The sequence below is a fragment of the Pygoscelis adeliae genome, unplaced genomic scaffold (assembly GCF_000699105.1).
Source record: "Pygoscelis adeliae isolate BGI_AS28 unplaced genomic scaffold, ASM69910v1 Scaffold306, whole genome shotgun sequence".
NCBI lineage: Eukaryota > Metazoa > Chordata > Aves > Sphenisciformes > Spheniscidae > Pygoscelis > Pygoscelis adeliae.
Genome location: NW_008825072.1, coordinates 2210628 through 2228968, shown reverse-complemented (window position 1 = coordinate 2228968; position 18341 = coordinate 2210628). Strand labels below are relative to the sequence as shown.

At 37.8% G+C, this 18341-nt stretch overlaps 1 protein-coding gene across 3 annotated transcripts in view; it reads left to right on the top strand.

Moving 5' to 3' along the window:
• MAST2 (microtubule associated serine/threonine kinase 2) overlaps window positions 1-18341 on the top strand; it is a 173576-nt gene that overhangs the window by 94997 nt on the left and 60238 nt on the right. For all 3 annotated transcript variants that reach the window (XM_009326585.1, XM_009326583.1, XM_009326584.1), the window contains 3 exons: window positions 8116-8207; window positions 14926-15001; window positions 17486-17506. In XM_009326585.1, coding sequence (XP_009324860.1) covers window positions 8116-8207; window positions 14926-15001; window positions 17486-17506 — 189 coding nt within the window. The remainder of the gene's footprint in view (window positions 1-8115; window positions 8208-14925; window positions 15002-17485; window positions 17507-18341) is intronic.

Sequence of the window (18341 nt, the reverse complement as noted above, 5' to 3'; positions counted from 1 at the left end):
TTCTACATTCCCTTTTTTGGAGGGAGGGCAGCATTCGGAGAGACACACACATATGTGTGTGTGTGTGTGTATATATATTTAAAAAATACTGGGTTTTTTTCATTTCCCATGCTCTGTCTGTAGTAGGGTTTCCTTTGTAGTAGTGTCTGCTCTGGCATTTGCCCTATCTGGCAATAATTTAAGACTGGTCAGACCTGACAATTTCTATGAACTAGAGGAATAGCTTTTTGACTCCATCGAGTTGTGAACATATGTAGTTACAAAGGTATCATTGGCACATCATCTTTTATGAGCTTCTGTATAATCTATTGAAAAGTTTTTGGCTGTGAATCATCGCTAGAAAATAAACCCTGGATGCTGTTTTTTTAGGGAAAAGATTACCCTTTGATTTGAGTATTTGACGCAGGAAAAGTGTATCGATTTTGTTGGTCTAAACTTCAGAATATGTATTTCTAAAATTTGGCAAATAATTTAATTGCAAACATCTTAGTCCCATTTACGTTCATAATGCTCCCACCCTGGCTATTACTCTACTGTATGACTGTGTGAAAATCTGTGCTCTGTGCAGAGAAGGCAACTCCATTGACACAGTCTGATTTGGAGAGTATTTCCAAAATAATGTATTGTTAGAATAGCTTTTAAATTAGGTATGTAATTTATCCTCACACTGAGGTTTGAAGCTGCAATTAGCTGGTAAAGAGCTAATTTGTAACCTTTTTTGATACTTAAACTAGGATAGTGCTCTGAAACAAAATAAAGAGAACTGTTCACATTGTGTGCTATGTAGCAACCAAGTGCCTTTTCATATTTTTTTTGTGCAAGATTTATATTAAACCTCCTCACTTTTGAATCTTGGAAAACTGTTTAATTTTCAGCTCGTATGCTTGGTTTTCTGGATGCATCTTTGGGGAGAATGTTTAGAATGGGACATACACACCTGTATATCATTGTAAGCTACATGGTTAAAAGATTTGAAACAATATAAAATCACTTTGTCATTTCATTCTTGAATTTGTTTGCTTGGATGTTTTGGAGGAAAAAAATGTGATAAACTATCTTCCGTGAGAGTTGCCGAGTAGAGACTTATTTAAAAAGCAGTTACGCTACGTGAAGCATTTAATAATAGAATTGGAGGAGATGGGAAATGGCAGTATGCAGTTATGCTTAGTTTTCATTAACTCATCCTTTCACACTTTGTGATGTAACTTCATGGCAGTATAATGCATAACACAACTGAAGTAGGAGATAGTAATGCTTGAGAAGGTCGGTGTAAGTTTTCTCCCGTTAAATACTATCTATATTTATTCTGGGGCATCTCTTCCATAATCAGAGGTTTTTTTCTTATTTTTTTACTTTTCATATAAGAACGAAGATAGGTTTGGAGTGTATTTGCGAGGGAGGAATATTTCAGAATAAAGTGGCTTGATTTAGTTGAGAATGGCTGTACCAGTCATTGTAATTTGTTGTGACATTTCATTTTGTTTGGCTTTGCAGAGTTATTCGTATGTTGTTAATAATGCAAAAGGTCTGGACTATACAGTGTGGTGTAAGCAGGTGTGCACCAGCCTCAAACATTAGGCGAATTAGACACAAATTTGGTGTTAACTGGCAATTTTAGCCTTTTCTTTCATAATTGCTTAGTTTGAGGTGATGCTGCTTCTTGAATTTGAGCTCTAAATGAAGAAGTAGAAGGGTTTATCCAACATATAGCTTGTTTTAGATGAAAGGAAAACGGTCTTTCATGCAATAAGTTAATTCCTAAGTACTAAGATGTTAATTTTCCTTAAAAGAACCAGTCTACATCCAACTTACCGCATGCTTTGTAGGTCTTCCATTGCTCGACTCCTCATTCACTTGATTTAATATGTTCGTCAGCATGCTGAAATGTGTGGCATTATGAAAAAAGATGTTCTTCATGTTTTTTTACCCCCCGTGCTCTCTTTGGATATCTGTACAGAAGTGCAGCCCACATTTCACAAGTTGACTATATCGTTTATCTCCGTGCTTCTTGTCTCGCAGAATTCACATCTTTCCACAGTCATCTGCACAGTGACTCTAATTTACTGGTACCAGCATGAGGATGGGAACACCCCTTAACATCTTTCTTTAATACAGAAGGGAAAGGCTTCAACCATATGGGCAGGACTTTTCTCTTGTTTCATGGCAAAGTGAAGTTGTCTTCACTTTCCAAGAAGATTTTCTCATACCTCATAGATGTATGCTGTGCAAAATTTCTTCCTCTGAAGCAGCTCATACATTGCACATATCTGGATTAATATGAAATAGGCATTAAAAAAAAAAAAGGAGGGAGGGGGATGAAGCTTTTCATCCTGCATGGAACAAACACCCTTGAACACAGAGTGAGCCTGCAGCAGCTTGGTACAACTGTCACCTACAGCAAGCCGGAAAACTTGAAGCGAAGTGTCCAGTTATAAAAAAATACTTATTTGTCCAGTTTATTTCCTCTCATGAACTTCAAAACAACGGGCGATGCAAATTTGAGAAGAGCCTGGCTTGTTGAACAACTGGCATCTGTTTCTGTAGTTGTAGTCGTCATGGTTGTAGTAACTAATCCATACACGCTTCTTGTGGAGGAGGATCCTGCACTCATGCAGTTGGTTTTCGTTGTTATTTTTCTTTAAGGCTAAATTCCTTTAGGTTCTGGAGTTCAATCCTATTTGAAATTCTTCGATAAGATGGGGGAAACAGGAATACTGCAACCCAGTCTCAAGGTCATGGGAGTTGGGATTTGACCTTATAAAAGAATGGATGGCAGGGAAAGACTGTCTAGAGATGCACTGGAGAAAGAAACCTTAATTGTTTAGTCTGGACAAGGTCACAAGGAAGGGATCCAAATTAAGGATGTTTCCCTGCTCATGGGACTTAATGACAGGAAATACATGCTGTTTTCCTGGGTGACACTGAGAAGAGGGTAGTTCTGTGTCTGTTGTGATGGAGAATCTGTCTGCAATCTTTAAAAACTTGCTTGTTGGACTTGTTGCTTCCATTCTTCAAATCTTCAGTGAGCGTAACTGTATTTCCTTAAGAGAAAAGAAGTGTTTATTGTAGGAACGTGCAGACCACCAAACCTACACCATGGATAATAACACTTTTTTTTCCCAGTTATTCTAGGATGAATAACTTTTAAACTATTCTTGAACATGAAAAAAAAATAATCAGTTGAACCAGATGCTTACTTATTCTTATCTATTTTAGAGAACTAATTATCCCTGTTGTTGGTAGTGCTAAAGCTTACAAAATTGCTTCCATCTTGAATTACTATAATTAAAACAATAACTTCCACATCTAGTTAACTTTGCTGCGCAGCTGGTGCATTCATTGACATGCAGATTTTGGATTTTGTAAATTTTCTGCCATTGTGAATAAAAATTTTAAATACTTATTTTCATTTCCAAAATGTCTGTTTCTCATAAAGAAGTCTTTGTAAAGCAAATCAACTGAAACCAAACTCCTGTAACATCAGAGGATAATCTAGTTAAATTTGGTTAGGTGGTAGTACATTTTAGGAGAATATGTGACCACAGATAACTTCCGTAGGTGTGATCGCTCTGAATTTTGGATCCTATTTTGTAGGGATTTGGGCTCACTGAATTAAATGTCAAATTGGAACAAGTCTGATGCTGGACTTCTGAAATTTTATTTTGAAAGGAGTTATCAGTTAATGCAAGAGGTAATCCGGCACTCTGACAACCTGAGGTGGTTTACAAAAACTAGAACTCTATAATTAAAAATCACTAATACGAATCATATGCGTTGATGATTACTAACCAAAATGTGATTTAAACTATAATTTTTCTGTACATCTTTTTACCTCAAGTCAATTTCTGCCAAAGTCTATGGGAAGACTCGTGCAATCGGTGCTAACCTTGTTTACTTCCATATTCAGCAGCTTCAACTATGAGAAATTTTTCAAGGCCTATAAATTTAGATAGATTTTGAGAAACTTCCTTATCATTATTCATTTCTAATAACCAGCAATGCTATGAAATTACGTGATAGTGGTGTGGGTTATTTATTTTTAAATTGTTTTTCTGTGGCCCTTGCTTTCATTACATGAATGCCTCATGGACGTTAATCAGTTTTGTACAGTGAGTTAGAGATGTCCCCTGAGTAAACTGCTAAAATAAAGAATTGAATATTGATTTAGGCTGAAACTGAAACATTGATTTCTTTTTCAGACTGAAAATGCATATGAAACCGGGTGTACTAATGGTGCTCATTTTAGAGGCTAGACATCGAATTGTCTGTTGGTGCACGGGAGAAGATTTGTTAGGGTGTAGTTGAAGAGCACCCGGGCTGCGTGCAGCTTGCAGGTGTACTACCAAATGTTCTCATAAATAACGCTGGCCAAGGGTGCTGGCTCCAGAGCACATTTCAGTGGGTCCAAAACCAGTGTCCAGTTACCAGACCCACGTCCGATGTCCTGCAGTGTTCAGTTTCAAGAATGCACTGGGAACGCTTCAGTACATGTAACAAATGTTATTTTTACTGCAGGCAGAGAAGTTAACTCTAGAAATAGTAAAAACACAATTTCCGTAGTGATGGCAAGGGCGTTGTTTCAAATATTTTGATATAAACTCTCCATTTTGCTGTGCATGTCAGAATTAAATCAGATTGCTCTCGTGCTCTCATAGGTTTCTAGACTTGGGTTTGGCAGTGTGGGTGTGTGACCTCGGTGGCACAGGAGGGCAGGGGGTGGCAGCAGAGGTATTTTCATGCTGACAGCCCTCCAAAGCACTCCGCTGGCTGGAGCTCGACCCTGCAACTTTGGGCAGTACAGAAACTCTGCGCTGTTAAGATCGTATCTTGCCTAAACTGGAAGACCTGGAGGGGTTTTTTTCTCTGAAATTATGAAGTGGGATCTGAGGAAAAAAAAAAGGTTAACAAGACCCATACCAAATTGTGAGAGGAAAAATGGTGTGATTCAGGGTCAGGCTTACCTTGCATTAATGAAAATAGCGAAATTTTGGCTTATAAGCAAATAATGCTGCTTGGAATCTCTCTGGACTGGTTAAGAACTTTCTTTTAGGTAACCTTTTCTCTTTCTACTTTCTCCTTCTACTCCTGTTTTCTTACGTCGATTGAATTATTTTTAAGGCAAGGAAACATATAGTATTGTTTGGAGAATTCGTGAACAGTAATAAACAATAATTAATGCAATTTAAAGGATTAATAATATGATCTACTCACTATCATTGGCCTTGTAGCTCAGTATTGAGCCCAGTACCATCTGTCTGGCTAAAGTGTGTCTTCCAGGAAATAATTTTTTCTTCATTTGAACTGTTTCTGCCAACACTTAAATTGACTAGTTTGAATTTCTTTGGCACAAAGCCCTGGTTAAAGCCAGCTTTACTTCTTTCATATTTAGCTCTTCTTCTTTAGGAGGTGCTCAAATGCTGTCATAGTGACTTCTTGGGGGAGGTCACCCAACTGAAGACTTCATGTTACCCTTCCCCCTTTTTTTTGTATTTTTGTGACTAGCAGGACTTCATCACTCTTGTTCTGTAGTTTCTCTGGGATTCCAAGATCTATTATTTGTGTATATATCCAGAGAGCTCTCTTCAACCAGTAGAGTATGATTGTATTTGTATGTTTTTCTCATCGTATAATATAGATTCAAGAAAAAAGAAATTCTGGTTTTAGCCTCTGTGTTTAAGCTTTGCCTTATTGCCAGCACACACGGTTCATAGAAATGGCTAAATGGGCCTAAGTGATGTTCCCCCATCCCACGTTAGAGATCCAGGGAAACTGAAAGTTAGCCAGTTTTGGGGGTGTAAAGAGAATAATTTTTTATTCCTAACTTGGGGCTAGGCTTTCACTCCAAGCCAGTCCCTCCTCTGGGTACATTTGTGTAAACCTGACCTATTTTAACAGGTCTCAGCTGTGCTTGCTCTCCAGCCACTTAACCCTTTCTCTTTCGGTTCCTTATCTCTGCAAATACAGCAGAGCAAATGGGTTTGTAAAACTCGGTTCAATTTGGCAAATGCAGGCAAACAGTTAAAAAGCTCTGAGTTTGGGACAGTTCATGTTCCCTGTTGTGCTGCGATTTAAATATACCAAGTTTCCATAGCCAGCTCCAGACATCGCTGTGGTAAAGTGTATTTTAGGAACTCTTTTTAGCAAAGGGTTATGACCATAGAGGATGGAGCTCTGTTTTCTCATTGTACTAGTGTCTTACATTGAGCAAGATCTTAAATTCTTACATTGTAATTTGTATTAAAATAGCCAGGATTTTTTTATTTCTTACATAGTAATGTATTAGAATATATTATATTAGAATATATTATATTAGAATACTCAGGACTTCTGTGTTGCGAGAAAGATTTTCTGGTAACATAAACATAATGTTTAGCTGGTATTAATGCTGGAATTGAGTATTCTGGTTTTTTTCAACCATGTGGAAATAGAGTGACTGAAAACATATTAAAAAAAAATCCATGAACTGAGATTTTAAGCTTCTTAAAATCAGGCTGTTAGTTTTTCCATACGATGTACACAATGGCAATCAGTTTTTGGATGGACTGTTGTTGAATAATACATGAATGTAAATGGAGATTGTATGGAATCAGTTGGATAATTTTGAGGAATGCTTTAAGTACACTAAAGAGCCTGAATAGCAGTTAATGGTGCTTCAACTTTATTACTGTTTATTATAGTTGGCAGTGCAGTTGTATTTTTTTTCTGCATCGAGTTCTCTAGTTTCCTATAGAACAGCAATAAAAAAAGCTTACAAATAATAATAGTCAGATGCACTGTATCCTGTGGCAGCAAAATAGTTTTGCATTACATTGTAGTTCTTGGCAGTCCGAGCGTGTTTATTGTTGGGCAGCTCCATAAGATCAGCGGGTGCAGGAAGGACCGAGGCAGACGTCAGCATTCGGAGTTCTGCAAGCAAACAGGCTTTGCATGCGCTTGCAGTAACCCAACATGGCGCTTCACAGGACACGTCCAGAGCTGGGCCGGCGACCTCCTTGTTCAGCCTCTGCTCAGCCTTCCCTGCTCCTGTCTATTCTCTCAGCCCCTATCAAGACCAATATGATTTTAGTTACCTGTTCTGAGAACTGCTGAAGTAAGCAGAAATGTTTCTGCCATCTAGAAAGCAAGTTAGAGGTACAATGAATAAATGTACGTAGCTTTTAATACTTGGTCAGTTGTGGGATTTTGCTGGGAACTTGGACTGTTTATTCTGTTTAAACAACAGGAAAAGTGGTGATCGGAAAGTGATTAAATACCTAGTTGATCTTGTTCACAGCTCCCATGATTTAAAAATGTTTTCCTTGCCCATTACAATTACTTTTATCATCATTAGAGTTAAATGTTTGCTACTAGCAATCACAGGCTGGGAAGCAAATGGAGGAACACGTTGTTCTCTTAATTTGTCTAAGTTCTGAAACTCCAGTGGGGAAGAAAATAAATCTGAACTGCCTCATACAGAAGTGTCACTTTCTTTGCTGGACCAAAGTCATGGCAGTGAGTGGAGCTGATTCAGCAGAGGGCTTGTCTGAAACTTGCTTTGCAGAGTTTTCTATCGGTATTGCCGCACATGTTTGCAAAGATTCTTTAATCTCAGGTCTTAAGTTTTATTAGTAATCCTGCTCATCTGCTGAATTGTGCTAACACTTTGCTTTGTAATTTTAACTCTGCCCTAAGGAATATGCTCTGGTTTCTTATAGTTAATAGCCAATAATTGTAACAGATTTATTTGCTAGATTGGATATTGGTAAGAATATCTGAAGCAGTCTGGGGTATTTTACAGTTTTCTGCTTTTCATGTGATTTGTGAAGCATGAGTTGCACATATTTTGTGAATCAGGCATGTGTTGTCAGCTGTCTCTAGTGGCCTGTGCAGCATGAGATACAGTTTTTATATTGCTTCCAGCGTTTTAAAGTTTTAAAACACTCGTTGCTGACAAAGTACCTTTTGGCCGTGTAGGTTTACTTCTTTGCAGGGTCACTACCGAGGTTGAGAGCGTGAGGAAACACCGACCTAAATACTGAGAGATTCCTCCTTAGCTGAAGGACATTCTGCGGGACTTGTCTTCAGGTGCTCTTGTTCATCCGACCATGCCTTATCGTTTATCTTTCTTTCTTTCAGCTGTCGGACAAGCAACAGAAAGAGTTTGATCGTAACATCCAGCACATCTCCAACTCTCCCGCGACCACATTCCCCTCTTCATGGACATGCAGGTAACTCCCTAGGACTGCTTTACCTGGGAATCATTAGGAAAACTGTCAGTATTCATTGTAGTGAGTTTGAACATATTGATACCCTACATCAAAATATGCTCTTTGAAACTTAATCTGACTATAGTTTTTCTCCTTTTCTAACTTGTAAGAGGATCCTCATAGTTTCAAAATAAATGTTTTATGTCCTCATCTGTTCTGTGCTTTCTAGTTCGCTACCATATCCATCCTCCACTCTTTCTGGGGAATTCAGCCCTCTTACGTCCTGCAAAAGAACCTGAGATGGAGAACGAAGTAAAATAAAATTAAATAAGTACATTTAAGTAAATATCTTGTTTTGAGTCTCCTAGCATGGTTAATTTGTGCCAGTGATTTAACTGCAGTTCTCATGAGAAGAAACATCCTGCTTGTTTCTTTATGCCTCTGGCAGCCTGTCAGCTGTGCAGTGTGCCATCTTACGGTCTTTCTATCTGCTACTTAGAGCAACATGAGATGTTTAGGATTCTTTTCTTTTTTTTTTTTTTTTTACTTTACTGCCAATTTTACCATGGCAGCAACTGGGAAATGCTCATTTCAGAGAAATGGGCAACTGCTTGTTAGTCATTGAGGTAAAGTGTGTGGAGATGTTTTTTCTATAGAAAAAGAAAGAATGATTGTTCAGCCTACAGTAACTACGGATTTTCAGAAAGGGTCACACATGCAGATTCAACAGCTTGCATGAACAGCATGTTCCCTTGATGTTTTTATTGCTGAGGGAGGTAGGTGATGTGTGACTACATTGTTTTTGATACTTCAAAATGCCGGAGAAGATGTTTGGGCTTCAGGTATGGCCCTAATGGACACCAGTCAGTAGCATGAAACAGCTTGAACATTTGTGGCACATCATCCACAGGGCAGCCTGTCTGGAAGCACATCACTGTTGCATGGAGGACAAGTAACTATTGTTTTCATTATAATCAAACTTTCTTCCTCCTATACGGCTGTACGTCTGCAGAGCATTGCATCTTGAGAGGTGACATCCAGCCTGTTGAAAGGAAAAAGACGACCAAAGTTGTTCAGCTTATCTTTTATTAGAAGTATGCCCATGAAATCCTTAACTACCCTAAGTTTTCATAAAACTTCGTCATATTTGTTTGGGATGCTATAAAGCCCAGTCATGGAAGGCTTGGCAAGTTACTTTAATGACATTGTTTTATTAAAATGGCCCATGATTTTCAAATTAAAATGTTACCAAAATCTTAAAAGTAGTATATTAAAACCGTTTTCTTTTTGCTTCAGCACCTCAGATAAAATACAGGGCCAAAAATGTGCATAGGGCAATTCCCTTTCACTTCAAACTCCCTTCGTTCTGTTGTGTGTGATTATGATAGTGATAGCTTTGTAAAATGCGGTTTCAACAAGGCATTTTTCCTGGTAGAGATTCTCCACTTAGTTACGTTGTGCTCTTTACTTTGTTCTTAGAGTTGATATATATGTTGGATTTAATGAATTCGAAATTAGCTGTACAAGCCTTTAACTGAAGTGATGGAGGAAGGTGCTTCTCAGAATATGGATGAAGTGTCCTTGCTTGGCAGATTGTAGCAAGATGTTGACGTGATCATTCCTCAGAAAACAAATGCAGAAATGCTCACAATAGAAACATTCATATTTTTTAATTTGCTTTTCTCCTTTGTCTATTTAAAAAATGAAAAATTGCTCATAGTGGTTTTGATGCTGTCTCAGGCTTTACAAGCTTATCTTTTATTAGAAGTATGCGACTATCTTCTAGAAACTAGAGTAACTAATCAGTGGTATGCCATCTTTCTTCAGCAGTAATTGTCAAATATTTCAATTTTTTGTTCTGATGTTGCATATGGGATTTAAAACTATTAATTAAAAGGATATCCTTTGTGACCTCCAAGAATAGCCAGTAGCGCATAAGAAGTTAAATTACTTGTAATTTGAGTTCTCTACCAGTACTATATTTAGGAGTCTTCCCTGGGAAAAATAATTTATTCAAGAGACAAAAGTAGATGAAATTTAGAGTAGAGTCACAAATATTTTCTTAAGAAATATCATATACGAGATGTGAATTTGAGAACAGTCTGTGATATTTGTTTAGTATTTGAACAGAATCTATCAATCTGTTTGTTCAGGCACATACACTGATAAGTTACTAAGAAATGCTGGAGCCTCTCCCTGGCCTCTTTTGTCTTGAACACGCTCTTCTTAATGCCTATTCTGAACCTCTCTTACTAATAAAAGGAACAGCAAGCATACAGAGAAATCAGGGAGGCTTTCTAAAATGTTTCTGTTCAGAAACCACTCTAAAACAGAGTCCTGTATGGCACTAGCCTCAGGAGTTCTTCTTCTGTATGTAATATAAAAGTCAGTGGGTGTGATACAGCAGAGTTGACTGTCCATCAGGCAAACCTGCCTCCTAATGAACACTGATCCACGCAGATACACTTACTATCTGAAACAGAATCCAGATAAGATGCCAGGCAATTTCATATCCTAGAAAATTTAGACGAAAAGTAATACATAAGAGATCTCAACATTTGAGATGGAAGTACATCCAAACAGTTTTAACTCTGCCATGAAATCACTTCTGATTCAAGACACTTAATGGATTTGAAGTGTGCAGTTCTCAAACTGTATGAAATAATGTATTCCAAAATGAGCTGGGACTTTGGTATAGAAAGCTACAGCTTGTTAACTTTGTGGGAAAGTCACTCTGCTTGTCTAGTCACCCAAACTTGGATTGAAGTGACCGGTTTTAGGAGTGCAGGTTTAAAAATCCTCCTTTTATTTTAAGTTCTTTTTCTTTCAAAATCAGAGGGGAAAAAAGGTATACATGTATGTTCCTTACATTTTTTTATATTTGTTTGAATCCATTTTTTTAAATCTGAAAATTACAGAGAAGGTGTGCACAGTACACGTTATAGCATACCCATCATGAGGTTGATTACTAAGTTACCATTAGATTGTATTTTAAAGTGAAAAGCTTAAAATCAGTCAAAGAAGCAACATCATCTTTATAATTCAGTAGGAAAGAGACAGGTTCTTACAGCTGGATGATTGAAGTTCAGGCTATTTTAAAATTTACTTTCCACAGCTGTAAGGTAGCCAGGTTGCTCGCTGGCTTCCAGTGGAGATGCTTGTCGCTGCTGGGACCTTTGTCCTGCTCCCATCTGTAATGGCAGGTGGAGGGAGCTGCTCGCAGGCAGCACTGTGGTACTGAATTAAATTATTCTGCTCTTTTGCTGCAAGTTCAGTTCCACCTTCTGGCAGAAAAATGGATATTACTAAGGCCTCTATATATTTATTATTTTTAGAGTGGGCGGAGTATGTAACATACTGCTCTAGATCCTGCCCTGGTTATCAAAGCTGCAGTTCACCAGCATTTCATGCGTGTGATCCTCGGATGGTGTGAGCACTGTATGTGAGACAGGTGGTACACAGGGTGCTTAAACTTTTTTGGTCATTTTAGGATTCATGTGTGCTGGAAGACAGCTAATTCTGTAGCATGCAATAAGATCTTTAGCTGCTTGTGTTAATATTCAGGAAATAATGTTAGTATATCCTACGTAGAAGACCGCAACAACTTTGTCTTTTGTATTTATTTATTTTTACAAATCTCAGATGCAGGTTTTACAAAATGGTTCTAGTGTAAGTTTTTGGACTCATTACCTATCTGATGAATGTCATGTCTGTAGATGTTAGCTGAGACTTTCACCTATCTATTGCCCATAAGGTCCAGTTTTGTACTTTGAGGGTAGCGGATGTACAAATGCTCTGGCTGCATCCTTCTTCCTGTGTCCTGAAAATGTAAAGGTTCATGCCTGAATTATTAACGTTCATGTAACTGTGTTGATTTACCTTATGGGTAATCATTCTGTGTAACAGCCTCCCTTGAGACAGAGTTGTTTCAGGCTCAGTAGTAGCCAACTATAACCCTTGAGCAACAGGGGAATTTACCTTTGCTAACACAATAAATAGGGTTTCGATCAGCCTTGGTGAACGAGACCTTGCACTAAGGCTTCTCTTATTAAAATTCCTTCAGCTATAGCAGATGCAGCAGTACTGGGAAATTTTAGGGAAAGTAGTAATTCCCCTTCTCCCTGTTGTTGTTTTAAAAGCTTCACCCAGACTTGAGTCGAAAAAATAATTGCTTTTCATTTTAAAACTAGAAGCAACTCACAGGGGATCCAATTAAAATTCCAGTGTCTGGAAGGAAATATGCCATATAAATCTGAAAAAGTAGTTGCTTAAAAATTAGTAGCATCTCTGTACCAGATTGTGTGGGCTCAGAAGAATTCGAACACCCACATACTTAATTTCAAAATATAAAACTGTCATTACCTAATTTGCTCAGTTATTCTGAAATCGTATTTTGATCATAATCTGGAAAGTTTACAGAAGATTGATGAAAATATAAAAAGGCAATGACAGTTCATTGCTTGTTTGTAACAGTATTGGGCAATGGGCTTTTTGTTCAAAAAAATCATCTTGACACAATAGGGTTCATCGGCAGTAGAGCTTGAAAAATAGGAAGGCAAAGACCAAGGTTCCCACCAAAACTGGCAGCCTTCCTTGCTTTGTTAGAAGATCTACATAACCACGGAAAGACCTCACTCCTGCTGCATTTCCTCCTACCTAAAATGCTCCTTCAGCTTTCTGCTAGCAAGTAAATAGTGACCCTAACCCTAGCTGTATGCTGCTACCAGGACATGCGTGTTTATACACCACTGAGTTGTTCACTTCTCTTAATTCAAAAGCAGTATTATGTCTCTGTTTTTCCACTTGTGTCCGTAAGAATTAAAATCAGTGCAAGCTTAATAAATGAAGCACCAAAAATCATCTAGTTATTGATTTCTGATCACTCTCTCCCCTTCCCACTTGGGATATACTGGGAGTGGGTTAAATGGTATCCAGTTTTGGGTGAAGACTTGCACTGTGTTATATTACACTGTGAACTCGTCGTTAGTTCTTAACTAACAATACAAAAGAAAACCAAGCCAAAGGAAAACAAACCTGCTGCTCAAACCCTTTGTTTTTAACTTAGTTTGCTCCTGGTGAAGCAGATTGTGGAGTGGTCTGGAATTCACTTACCTCTCTAGTTCTCTCATCACCCCTTGACACATGTTACATCAGCCTGGGGCTGCTTTAATCTCAACCAGCTGCTACTTTTCCCCTCGTAGTCTTGTAGACCAGATGGAGTTTGCTGGCCTGTGCGGCACTGTGGCCATCCTCATACCCCAGACGGCATCAGCTTGTTCTCCCTCTCCTCCTCCCTACCTGTCCAGGCGTGCTTGCCAGCTGTGCACACACCTTGCTCACAAGAAGTCGTGGAGAGATGCCACTGCAGCTTTTTGTGAACCGTTTGTATAGCCTAAGTGTGAGTGAATGTTGCCTTTGACTGAGCACAGTGCTTATATTCCGTTTCTGCTCAGTGTAACAGTTAAGGTGTATGAATAGCTTGTGTTGAAATTAATGCAGCTTAATTATAAGCTTCAGTACAGTGCTGCATGGGACTGTAACCTCACAAACAGTGCTGGCTTGTGGGGCGAGCTGGGCACGTAGTAGTTCTAGAAACAGAGACAAGTCCTTTGCAGATGACTCATCATTGATGTTTGGCTGTTCAACATGACTTTTAAAATAACCCATTTTATATGGGATCTAAATTTGAAAACATTTCTGATGACCACAGTTATGTACCTTGCAGTGTATTGCTTGACCTGTGGCTATTTAGTTTTCCTACTCTTATTTTGATGTTATTTTATCGTCTGCACAAAGAAATTGCTGTTGGCATATGTTTACTATGTATAGTTTCTCTTTTGTGCTTGTATTAAGGATCTGAAAGAGCAAACCACTTAAGAATATGCCCGATAGAAAGCACACTCGCTGACATGAAGCTTCTAATTCATCCATAACTTTCAAAGGTTTCTGCAGTTAGTCTGTAAATGATTCTGGCTTTCAGAAGGGCTTTCTATGAAATGGTTCCTTTTTACTTTGAAATAAAATACATTGCAATATACCACTTACCAACCATATGCTTACACATCATATGACAAAGCCCAGAGAAAGTATTCTTGTGCCAAGTGAAAATCAAGTGTTATTTTTTCCTCGCTGTATAAATTCACTGGAACTTTAATTTTCTTGGTAGGAGTATTATTTCAGAAAAGTGGTAGTTAAGGTGAATGCTGATTAAGTTATAGCCTGATCATCTTACATGTGTATAGTCCTTTTATTATCATGTGCAGTTCCTTTGGTATGTCTTTTTTTTTTCCTCAGTGAATTTTGCATTCAGCCTTGACGTACATTGTAAAGAAATACTTTCTTACTATTTATTGTTCCTGAAACTGTCATCAATGTAATTTCTAACTCAGGTTTTTCATTGAGAAGTGTTAGGAAAAGCTTGTATATATAAATTATTGCAAAATATTAAGAGACTATATTGTGTATGTGTGATATGTTACTTATCTGAAAGTAAGAAAGAAAATGTACACCTTAAATTATTTTAAAAGGAGGGAAAATACTGACACATCCGTATCAGAACATTTCTTTAGCAAACTAATGCTCAAATGATCAAAGACTCAAAGCTCCATTTTTTTCAATTATTTGTGACTACAGCTTGCAGTTGAAAGTGTTCTGCACAGTGAAAACTTGCTCCGTTTGTTGCAAATGTGAATGAAATGTTCTTGGGTGTTTTTTTTTTTTTTCCCACTTTCTCAAACAGGTAGCAGCCCTTTGGACAGTCCCAGGAACTTCTCTCCAAATGCACCTGCTCATTTTTCCTTTGTTCCTGCCCGAAGGTAAGGCAGGATCTATTTTCTTTGGACTGGCAAGCAAATAGTCTATATACTTTTATTTAGAAATGGCCTATGAGTTAGAAGTTTTTTGATTGTGTTTGACTTTCTCTGATGTTTCCAACTTTATTTTGTTTTGTTTAGATCTTGGCAGCACTCAGAAAGTATTAGGTGCTTTTCAGATCTAGAAGAAGATAAAGTAAATTAAGTAGTCAATACTGCCTAGGGAGGAGGCAATGTTCTCCCAGAAGGATGAAATATATAGCATGTGATATAACAAATAATTTAGTCGTAATGACATTAAAACCAGTTATGATTAGGATAATTGTGTCTTAGTTGTAGTCCTAGATGCTCTTCTCACTGAATAACTGAGGTGTATTCTAAGTGTACTGATCTTCTTTGCTATGTCTGCGCAAAGATGTAAACATACCTAAAATTAGGCATGCACAACTGTGAGTGCATTCGTTCACTGCCTTCTGACTGGTAGCAACTTTTTAGTTTTCTCTACTGTCTTGGGCATTGGTGTCAAGAGTACAATAATGCTCTAATGAGGAAAACAGCTGATAACTGAAATTGCAAGTCTACAAGAACTTCTAGAAGAGCAGCAGCATTGAGAGACCTGAATGTGAAGCTATCATTTGTCCTGCAGCGAATGCTAGACCAATGCTGGTCATGCTGTATATCAAACTGGTGGAAAGAAATCTGATACTATAGTGATGAATTTAGTGTAAAGAACAGGATAGAAAGAATAAAGACAGCTGGGAGAGAAGCAGACAAATGGTGTATTGAATGTCGTATCCCAGCAGGTAGGCAAAAATGGATAATGATACAGAAAGTTAAATTTTGCGGAGAAATAAAGATCAGGAAAAAAAGGGATCCTAAGCAGGGTTTGGGCATAGTAGCAGGATTATTAGATTCAAGTGTGGGGAAGGTATTTAGGATTTGCTAAACTCTGCCTTGGCTGAAAAAAAACCCTGGCTGTGTTAAAACGATCTGAGAATGGGAAACGTGTGATCATCCTGAGAGGAAGTAAGTTTTCTGAGAATGACAGATTTAGCTTGAGGACTAGTTAGAAAAAAGACAGGTCTCAAAACTTCAGAGAATAAAGGGTTAGGATTTGATGAAATAAGGTACACCCTTCATCTGAATGGCAGGTAAATCCTGGAGCGTTTCTCCATTGGGGTGATTTGCTAGAAGACCTGGTGTCCTTGAATACTGTTTGAAGCAGACTTTGGTTTTCAGGTCTTACGTAAGAAAAAACTTTGTAATAGCATGTGAAATGTGACAGACTGGATATGTATTTTCCTGTTGCCTCAGAGGGAAAAATTAGTGTTTTACCTGCTGGTAAAACAATTCAAATGGACTCACGGCATCCACCTTTATTTTTAAAGAGGTATCTGAGCCTGATCTGGGTGTATTCAATAAGTTCTGTTGAAGTCAACTGAATTTTTACCAGTTTTCACAGTATCTGGAATTCTGGACCCTGGAACACAGGAAGAAAGTTGCAGCTGAAACCGTTGTCAAAACTTAACATAATTTTTCAACATCATGTTTCAACTTGATGTTTCAGTATCATTGCTTTCTAAAATTCCAAGCAGAAAATAAATGTTTTAATAATAAAACTGAAGAGTGCCCTTTCATACTTTTACACTTTTTAAATCTAATTTTTAAAGAAATAGGTGAGTAAAGGTTAAGTCTGTTCTATTGAATACTGTGGTTCATTTTACAGTATGCAAGTTGCTCTCGACACTTTTTCTGTCATTGAAAAGAACACTTAAGCACAGCTTGTTTTAGAAACTTGTTTCTATTTTCTGCTTGCATTACACCCTGAATAGCTATGCCAGCGGTACCAATACATACCTATTTGATTATCACACAGTGGTATCAGAATAACTTCTATATGATGGTATTAGTAATTGAAAGTGCGGTGCTCTGTTACCCCAGACAAACGGATATTTCACTGTAACCCTTTTGATCGGTGTTGCATGGGTCTTAAGAGATGGTTCTTACCCGATTTCCCCCTATGCCATCACAAAAATGATTTGTTGCTGATTTTCTGCCTTTTATATTTGGTGTAATTTCTTAATTTATTATCCTGTTTGGACATCATTTTGTGACTTCTATTCTTTCCTTATAGCCCTGTGACGAGTTGATTCATGGGACAGAGTAGGAAACACATTTGGAAAACTCATTTTATTGTAAAGCCAAGTACACTACAATATACTGCAAGATTGTCCTTAGTTTGACTAGTGATTAATCAGAAATCCCTTGCCAGACACCCTTTCGATGATTGTGTCATAGGCACAAAGTTAGCATGTTCAGGAATTCTCCTGTTTGAATAAGGAAATGTATGGTTAATTCTGTCCATAGTCACTAAAACTGATCTTAGTGGAATACCAGTAAGAGAAGATGAGAGTTTTTTTCAGAAATCACATGTGCATCTTTTACTTCTCCCTCTCTCATTATCGTTGTACAATTTCTTCCATACAGCCACGGACACAGAGCAGACAGGTAATGTGTATCGTATCGCTGTTGTTTGTGTATGTGTATGAACTATGCTTCCGTGCAGCTGAGCCTGTGTCCCTAACAAATTCGTGCTGTAATAACCCCATTTAGGCATTCAGCTTCTATTCTTTGGTAATCAAAACAGGAGATCTTTGCATTTTGGCTTAAAATGATGAACAGGTAGTGCTCTGGAGAAGATGTGTTGTTCTTCTAGCACCTTCTTGTTTTGAAATTGATCATTGAATAGCATTTAGCTGCCATAAAAATACCTCCTTAATTAACTAATTAAAATGTCATTTTAAAGGCAAAATTTGTTGTTAGCATGTTTTTATTGTGCTAGCAAGGGGTCTATAATAAACAAAAGACCTAAACATTTCTTTCCAAGTATCTTTTCCTGAAGCAATATTGCATGAGGTGTCTCTAAAAATATGTTTATTAACAAAACACTGAAGTAACTTTGAAATGTTTTGCATAAATGAAGGAGGAATTTTCTTTTAAAGACTTTTTCCCATTGCCTTTGGTTTGGAAGATTTCTACTCTTGTCCTACGTCTTTCTGCTAGAATAGAGCTGATATGCATTGTCCTGACTGCTTAGCACATTGCTTGCCTAGATTGCATCAGCAGAAAATAACCCAGGCATGAGGAGGTATCCTGTAATTTTCTAGTTGAGAAAGATTTTTTTGGTTACTGTGTCAAAATGAAAATTCTGAAGTAGTCAATACACAATTTAGGCAACTCAGTAAAAAAGGGATTAGGCTTTCCTTTTGCAAAAAATGAGTGACCTGTGCGTTCCTGTCTACTGTTTGAGAAGTCAGGAACATACTGGCTTGCTTTGGGACTG